This window comes from Salmo salar, chromosome ssa09 (genome assembly GCF_905237065.1).
Source record: "Salmo salar chromosome ssa09, Ssal_v3.1, whole genome shotgun sequence".
Lineage (NCBI taxonomy): Eukaryota > Metazoa > Chordata > Actinopteri > Salmoniformes > Salmonidae > Salmo > Salmo salar.
Genome location: NC_059450.1, coordinates 10,526,679 through 10,535,634, shown reverse-complemented (window position 1 = coordinate 10,535,634; position 8,956 = coordinate 10,526,679). Strand labels below are relative to the sequence as shown.

At 41.3% G+C, this 8,956-nt stretch overlaps 1 protein-coding gene across 2 annotated transcripts; it reads right to left on the bottom strand.

The window, feature by feature from the left end:
- Nucleotides 1–5,110: 5,110 nt before the first annotated feature.
- rsad2 (radical S-adenosyl methionine domain containing 2) lies at nucleotides 5,111–8,308 on the bottom strand. 2 transcript variants are annotated; one of them, XM_045723286.1, is made up of 6 exons: nucleotides 7,805–8,308; nucleotides 7,495–7,656; nucleotides 6,922–7,031; nucleotides 6,524–6,673; nucleotides 6,200–6,232; nucleotides 5,111–5,744 (listed from the first exon to the last, which is right to left on the bottom strand). In XM_045723286.1, exons 1-6 carry the CDS (start codon nucleotides 8,106–8,108, stop codon nucleotides 5,580–5,582), a joined length of 924 nt encoding a protein of 307 aa, XP_045579242.1. In that variant the 5' UTR covers nucleotides 8,109–8,308; the 3' UTR covers nucleotides 5,111–5,579.
- Nucleotides 8,309–8,956: the final 648 nt, after the last annotated feature.

The following is an 8,956-nucleotide window of genomic DNA, read 5'->3' as shown; positions in this document are numbered from 1 at the left end:
CTTGTATGTTTATCCATATTGATGTTGAGGTTTTATGTTTCGGCTGACTTTTCTTAGCGATGTACAATCATCAGGAATTGAATTATGGGATGTTTCAGGCCCAACGTGAACATAATTGTATACTCGCAAACTCAATAAAAAATGAGGGCTGAGGGGCATACATTGCGAACTTCCCTTGTTTGGCTAATCGTTTGGACCGACGTCCAAGATGGTGACGGGGATTCCGCCAAGGGCATAAGGCGAGGGTAAGAGGACGAGGGTGTGTCTTTTATGAGATTGAAACGCAGGCCTTATCTCAGACAGTCAGGTGCACATTGCATCACTTTCGTTTTTGGTATTATGGCTCAAGTTTCAGTTTGCTTGTCAAGCGCGCCATGAGTTTCGTTTTCTCGTCAGTTTCCCAAATCAGGCGTGCTATTTTGTGATTTTAAACCTACATTTAACCACACTGCTAACCTTATGCCTATCACTTAGCTTATTTAAATTCTGACCAAAAAGCTCATTGTTGACCAAAGAAAAACATCATTACTTTTACGAGACGTGTTTGTGCCGTCATTTGCATTAGTAGCACAATTTCTAACCTTTTTACATTTGTTTTTACTTACACTTGTATGTTAACTTATCCATATTTACGTTGAGGTTTTACATTTCGCCAGACTTTTCTTGGCGTATGTACAATCATTGCTAAATGAATTATGGGGGGTTTCAGGCCCCGAAGTGAACATAATTGTACACTCGCAAACTCCATTAAAAACGAGGGCTGAGGGGCTTACGTTGCTTGGCTATTCATTTGGACCGACGACAAATATGGCCGCGGGGATTCCCCCAAAAGCATACGGCAAGCGTAAGTGGACGAGGGTGTGTCTTTTATGACTTTGAAACGCAGTCTCTTGACTTACTCTTCTACTTCTTCATGTGTCTTTCCGGCAGACTAGACACTTTGTTGCGTATTGCTGCCTTTCGCAGATCATGCGAATTGCACATTTTGGTACCCACCAAAAAAAGGGACAAGGGGAATGTGAAAAACGTATACACTTGGACACACCAAGTGTACAGGTCTAACTTAATTTGATTATATTTAAGCAATAAGGCCCAAGGAGTTGTGGTATATCGCCAATATACCAAGGCCAAGGGCTGTCCTTATGCACAACGAAACATGAAGTGCCTGGATACAGCCCTTAGCAGTGGTATATTGGCTATATACAACAAACCCCAGAGGTGCCTTATTGCTATTTAATATAATTGTTGGGTCTAATCCTGGATGCTGATTGGTTAAAACTGCATTCCAGCCGGTCTCTATTCCACAAACTATAACATTGAAATGCCTATTTACTCTGTTCCATCTAACTGTGCAATCCAATGCCTCATCAGCCCAGCCATGGAAATGTATGAACTTGATCTCCACTATAAAAAGCATCTAGACATTATTTCCCATTTCTTTTTACTTGCATTTGGTTTTCAACAGCGCAGATATGTATAAACCTTGCTGCCTGTCTCTCCGATATTTGCAACATTGTTTCAATATGGAAATTCGATCTCCAGCTGTCCCATAGTAATGAATGTGTCGGGACAATACACAGGCAGACAACTTTTTTCAGCCAGTCGAAATCATGAATCAGCTGGCATAATTTTTATGGATATAAACAAAGAAATGTCAATAGAAAACAGCTTAAACAAACGCAAATGCAGCTAATTTGCTGTTATTCTGGCTGCACTGTTTGATGTAACTGTATGTTAGCCATAGTTGGCTAGTTAGCAAGCAAGGGATAAGAACGTTGCCAGCCAGTATGGGCAATGGAACATTTAAAATGAAAAGCTGATACTGTACAAAAGATTGAACGACTCCGTCGCTGTCACGTCCTGACCATAGAAAGCTTTTATTTTCTATGATAGAGTAGGTCAGGGTGTGACTGGGGGCTAGTCTAGTTTATTATTTCTATGTGGGGTTCTAGGTTTGTTTTTCTATGTTGTGATTGTGTATGATTCCCAATTAGAGGCAGCTGGTAATCGTTGTCTCTAATTGGGGATCATACTTAAGTGGCTTGTTTTCCACTTGTGGGTTATGGGATATTATTTATGTTTAGTTGCCTATTAGCACTGCATTGTCGTCACGGTTCGTTTATTCTTTATTTGTTTTGTCTTTGCTTAAGTTTCACTATTAAAAAATGATGTGGAACGCTACTCACGCTGCGCTTTGGTCCTATCATTCCAACGAACGTGACAGTCGCGTCTCTGGCAACCAAACTGATAGAACGAACGACCAGCCGGTTTGGGTAGCACCCTTAGATTTGTGTTGGGTCTATATCTCATGAAAGTATGAATAAATTCAACAAAATAATGTTTTTTATGGAAAATAATGTCAACCATCATTTAAATATGTTGGTAACCCATTGTATAAAAGTGATAACGCCCTCGAAGCCGATGTTTGGAGGATATATTGGCACGGTTTGCCAGCCCTCAAATTTCTCTCGGGCCTAACAACACCCGTGCCAATATATTCTCCAAACACCGGCTTCGCGGGCATTATCACTTAAAAAAACTGGTTATCAATGCAATTGAAACAGTAAACAAGTAATGTTGCATCATATACGTGGTATATTGTCTGATATACCACAACTTTCAGCCAACCAGCATCCAGTACCCAAACTACCCAGTTTATCAATAGCTACTGTGTTTAACTTTATCTAAATGACGAAAGGCATCACTGGCATTTTGCTTTCAGTGTCGATGGCGCATTATGGAGAGGATTACCCAACTGAGCACATTTCACTATCAAATGTTCACTCATCGGCCTGGTCGGAAATTAACTAATTTTATAATGCAATTTCTGAGTACATTTCCTATTGATAGACCTATTACATTTTCATAGAAATTACATTTTGATGTCCAATTTCATTGTGGTCATGCGATTAATATTCAGAATTGTAGGCCAAATTTCTTTTTTTTCTTTTTTTTAAATTTCTTTTTCAAATTTTTGTCTTTTTTTTTGCAATTCATTGTACTCACCTGGACCGGTTCTGGTACTATTTCTGTCCTGTGCAAGATTATATGTTCACTCTCCGTACTTGCTTCTCATCATCAGCGTTGGTTCTTACAGAATGCGGAAGCCACTAATTGAAGCAACGAGGAGTGCTAGCTTTTCGGTAGGTCAGATCAGAGGGCCGCCGCAGATCCGAGGGCCGCCGCAGATTAAATGTTCACTCTCCGTACCTGCTTCTCATCATCAGCGTCGGTTCTTACAGAATGCGGAAGCCACCAAATGAAGCATCGGGGAGTGTTGGCTTTTCGGTGCCTTAGCTGGCTCGAGAGGTTTCCTTGCCCCGGTTGGCTCGGCAGGCGCCCATCCCACGTCAGGCTTCCGCCGGATCGTCAGGGTTTTATGCCTCAGCCGGGTCATCAGGCTCCCACTTCTCAGCCGGCTCATCAGGCTCCCACGTCCCATAAGGATCATCAGGCTGTCACACCTCAACCGGATCGCCAGGCTCCCACGCCTCAGCTGGTTCGCCAGGCTCCTACACCTCAGCCGGTTCGTCGGGCTTCTACGCTCCCAGCCGGCTGGTCCAGCGCCCTGCCTCGGCCGGCCCGTCAGGCTCGTCCAGGTGGGACGCCAGGTGGCACCCCTAGAGGGGGGGTACTGTCACGCCTGCTCCCGCTCTCCCTCCTTAGCACTCGAGGGCGCCAGGCTGCCCAGTACTACGCACTCCTGCCACCATCATTACGCACACCTGCTTCCCTCGTCACGCGCATCTGCGATTCATTGCACTCACCTGGAGTCAGTCACCTGTGTCATTACTTCCCCTATATCTGTCTGTTCCCCCAGCTCATATCCCCCTCACACCTGCTTCCCTCCGCATTGATTGTCGTATCTCGTTTTGTTCCCCCGACTCTGACGCTTTTCCTGTCCTGTTCCATGTCTGTGCAAGATGAAATGTTCACTCTCCGTACCTGCTTCTCATCATCAGCGTTGGTTCTTACAGGAAGGAAATATCTAATGTTTAGAACAGAAAGAATATGAAGAAAGGAAAACAAGGAAAGAAAATTAAGCTTTACTTGATTTAGGTATTCAGCTTCAGTAGCAACAGATGAAGGCTTATAGGCCTGCTTAATATAAGGGGGACTGACTATTGTCCCATTGATAATTTCCAGATCTGATGAGACAAAGATCAAGACAAGATTACAACATACTGTAGTAAACAGAGACATTATGTCAGTCCCAAGAGAACCCCTCCTCATCGTGCTCTAGTGAGCAATCTTATCAGGGGTGGGGATTTGAGTTACCTCAATACACATTTACTGCACATTTAGGCTACAGTAGGCCTACAACACACTGGTGCAGCAGGTAGCCTAGTGGTTAGATGTCACAGTATCCATAGAAGGTGGCGCCCCTCCTCGGTCGGGCGGCGCTCGTCGTCGCCGGCCTACTTGCTGCCACCGATCTATGTTTCTGTGTCTTTTGGTTTTGTCTGTCTAGGTCCGCACCTGTTCCTTGTTTGTCATTAGTGGGGGGTATTTAGTTTGTCCTTTTGTGTTCAGGAATTCGTGCGGGATTATTTGTATGTCACTAAGAGGGCAGGTGGTAGTTAGAGCTGCCTTAGTATTCAGCGTGTTGTGCGTTATCGTTTTGGAACGAGTCTCCTCTTTGGGTGTTGTGCGCACCCTGTGCTTTTTCGGCTACCTTATTTTCAACGGTGGAATAAAACTTCTGTGCTACCGGACCTCAGTCTCCTGCTCTTGACTCTGCCCCTTTCCTGCTCCTAAGAAAACGTGACATTAGAACATTGGGCCAGTAACCGAAAGGCTGCTAGATTGAACCCTGAGCTGACAAGGTAAAATTCTGTAATTCTGAACAAGGCAGTTAACCCACTGTTCCTAGGCCGTCATTATAAATAAGAATTTGTTCTTAACTGACTTGCCTAGTTAAATAAAGGTAACCCCCCCAATAACATTTAAAGAAAACTGAAATGCATGGAGAATAAGAGCATATAACTTTAAGCTACAGTAGTCGCCTCTTAAAATTGGAATGGTTGTATGGCAACAAACCTGATAAGATAATGAGCAAATGTGCTTACTGTAAATAGATTGTGATTAACAAATATCATTCTGTATCATGCAATGTCATAATTTTGTATTTATTTGAGATACATTACAAACAGAGAGAGATGTAACACACTGCAATTCATAAATTCCCTACACTTCAATCAAAGTGCTAAATTCCAAATGCTACATGAAAGTGCAAATAAGCCTCTTGGTTGGTGAATAGAAAATGTAAACAAATTTGGATAACAGGGTATATAAGAAAATTCAAACAAAACTGGGCATACAAAAAGTTATAATTATCTTGTGGGATAGTGAGTGATTAAATAGTTGTCCCTGTAGTGTAGCTGTGTTGTGTGATTTTACTACAAATTAAAGGTACTCAAACGCCTCAACATATAGCAGTAAAGGATTCCAACATAAATATTTATGACATTCTAAAAGTTAAGTGTAAAGTGCAGTTAAACAGGCGGAAAGTATTTTTATAGAAAAACATAAAGAAAATATATACAGAAGTGTAGCAATAACTGATTATAATGTGTGAATCACCACTCTAGCCGCATGTCAGCTTTGCTCCACACATATTTCCCTCCTCTCTTTAGAAACATCTTCTCGTCAAAGCCACTGAACTGAATGGCCTCTTCCACGCCAACATCAAGGATGGACTTGGATGGATCTTTCCTCCCCTCTCGGCAATCCAGGAAACGCATCTAAAAAAGCATTTAAAAAAATCTAATTCATAAGCATTTAGAACATGAAGAATCATTTATAAAGAATTTTATAAGCATTTATAAAGGCTTAATCATGAAAGTTATTATAAAGTATTACCAACTGTTCATAGAAGAGCCTCTTGACAATCTAGTCCATTATCAAAATATCATTGCTATGAAACCTCATACCTAATACTAATAAATATAAAATATCTACAAAACGGCATCTCATTTCATCCTTCTCAAAGCCTGTAAATCCACTCTGATCAAGATGAAAGCCACACATTACTCTGGGACTTACTATGTGAAGGTACATGTCTATAAATCTCAATCGATGAGAAGCATTTAGACAGCTGTTCAATAGTTCTGATGGATGAGGACTGTCTCCTGGGATGCTAAGACTTGGAATGTAGAGTGAGTATCATGGAAAATAACAGATTGAAAAAAGGACTTACATATTCATCCAGAATGAGGTAGGAATCTCTCATCTGACAAGAGAAGACAACAAGGAAACTTGTTAATGTCAAATCTATTTTGTATTACAATATTGTCCACATGCAACCCAAAAGATGGTTCTACCTGGAACCAAAACGGCTTCTCCTATAGGGACAGCAGAAGAACCCTTTCGGAACCCTTTTTTCTAATAGTGTACTTTAAACCTTAATAGCATTTGGAAACAACTTAAATAGAGTAGCAGTTGTTGAATCATCATAATATATATAACGGACAATAAAAAACTATAATATTGTGTCGTCTTTGTCTTAAGTCCAGTCCCATACCTTCTGATTGGACTCTGGTACCAGGCAGTTGATGCTGCTGTGTCTATCCAGGAAGTCCTGAAACTGCTGGTCACTGATGAGAAACCTCTCTGCCTCCCTGAGACTGTTCTCCCCAGCGTTCTCACCATCGATCAGCAGACACTGGAACACCTATACAGCACACACAGTGAAGTCAAGGCCATACAACTTATTTGTTACATCTATGGTATGAGAAGACACCTCTATTCACAGATACAGCAGTACTGGTGTGTAATGTTAATGCATTGGAACACCCTAACCTTCCAGCGTACAGGGTTGAGTTTGGTGATGTTTTCTCTCATGTCTTCATCCACATTGAAGGTGTTGATCACAGAGTTAATTTTGAATGCCACTTTGTACTTCCGGCACCACTCACGGACCTTGCAGAGGTTGTCCAGGTGGCTCTTCCTACCCTGGGCTCTGCCAATAGTTTGGTTGGTGTCCTCGTCAAAGCTGTCACAGGAAATGGCCAGAATGTCCAGGTATTCGCCTGTGAGGACAAGGAGAGTTTTGGTAATAAAACTGATATCATCTCAAATAATTGTATTTTGAAACCCCAATGTATTGTAAATGTATAAATATCCACACATTCATGTGATAGTTTAGATTTATTGAGATAAAATATCAACAAGTCTATTTTTAAAACACTTTGATACAAAGTATGCCTTTTATGATGAGTCCTACATTTTGTAAGGAGTCAACTGTGAAGCCTTTCAAATAAAACGTGTGAAATGCATCTCTGAGTTTGCATTTTGTGACCTCATATCAAAAACTAACCCGGTGCTGACATCTAGTGTCAATCAAATTGACTTTTTTTTCCTGACCGCATGAGAATAATGAGGATTGTTTGTTTATTATGGGTGCTTTATGATATAATGATGATCACTTGGGTAACGTTGGTCAGCCTACCATATTTTCTTTTAACACAGAAATGAAAATGAAAACCATCTTACCATACGTTTGGAACCACTTTTCTCTGATCATGCTGCCATTGCTGACAATACTGACACTTGGGAGCTGGAGGTCGTGTTTGCAGTATTGGACTAATTTCCCCAAGAAATCACCTCTGTCGTGTATGAAAGGCTCTCCGCCAGAAAAGTTAATTTTTTCCAGTCCTGCAAAAAGAATGAAATTCTGAATTGTAAACACTGAATATAATATAAAATTACATAGAAATAGGCTATAATAATAGTGTCATAACATATCATGTGAACTTAAATATGGATTTGAAATAGCATAAATATAATATTTGGGCAAACTTACCTGATTCCTTCAGAAGCTGTAAACCTCTCTTTGCCTCCTCAATAGGTAGGACAAAAGACGTTTTTGCAGTGTGGAAACAAAAACCGCACTTATAATTGCACTGTCGGGTAAAATGGTAATTGACACTGCTTGGAGTTGCCGCAGCTTGAGATATATTTTTCACCTCCTTGATTGTAGCTGGATTGACTTTTCCTGTAGAAGATAACTGTGATGTGTTGTGCATCTGCGGTACGCGCCCACCGATCCAGGCCAGGACAGCAGCAAATATGCACTGGAGGTAATTTATGCAAAGCTGTAGGAACATCTTTACAAACACGACTTGAGTAGAGAACAATATTCTTAGTCTTCACCTGTCCTGCCAGTCGAAACGTCTGATGCAGGGCTCACTTGACTCTATGTATACCGCAATACACGAAGCGTCGCCTAGCGTTGTAAAGTAACTGACGTTTCATCAAAACATCATCTGGGCAGTTTCTATTTGCGAATAAGGAAACCGAACAAGGAAACCGAACATTCTACATTTGAATAGGCCTCCCACAAGCCGAAAACAGGTTGAACCAATGTTGTTTCCACGTCATTTCAACCCCCCCCCCAAAATGTAACGTGATTATGTTGAATCAACGTGGATAACTGATTGGATTTGTAAAACGTTTTTTGTCGATTTCACATTTAATTCACGTTTGTTGACAACTCAACCAAACGTAGGCTAAATCAAAACTAAACATTGAACTGACACCTGTGCCCAATGGCTAACAACTGTATGAGTAGTGGTGCAATTAGGCTTAGTGGCCATCACTGCAGTGCTCTAAAAACTAACTTAAAAATAAAATCATGCCTTGATTCAAATTCAGTCCTATTACATGCCTACATGCGTAAGCGCTTATAATAAAAAAAAATCCTGCGCGTTGAATAGGCCATCATACCCTAATAGTGCCATGCAAATTAGCTGACTCATTAGCGCAATTTTGGTGAGAACATGGGACAGGATGTAACAGCCATATTATGATAGGAACACCTTGTTAGGTGAGGACATGTGCCAGGATGCAACAGCCATACTATGATAGGCCCACCTCTCTGCATTCCAAACACTTAAAAGACACACCCTATCCCCGCAGCCCTCAAATTAAGTGGACACTTCTGATGACGTATCAT

Excerpts from the sequence above, each read along its gene's own strand:
- rsad2 (XM_045723286.1), bottom strand. The coding sequence starts at position 8,108 with ATGTTCCTACAGCTTTGCATAAATTACCTCCAGTGCATATTTGCTGCT. Across the intron at positions 7,657-7,804 it reads ACAGCTTCTGAAGGAATCAG|GACTGGAAAAAATTAACTTT; the intron begins GTAAGTTTGCCC and ends TTCTTTTTGCAG. Across the intron at positions 6,674-6,921 it reads ACCTGGACAACCTCTGCAAG|GTGTTCCAGTGTCTGCTGAT; the intron begins GTCCGTGAGTGG and ends TGTGCTGTATAG.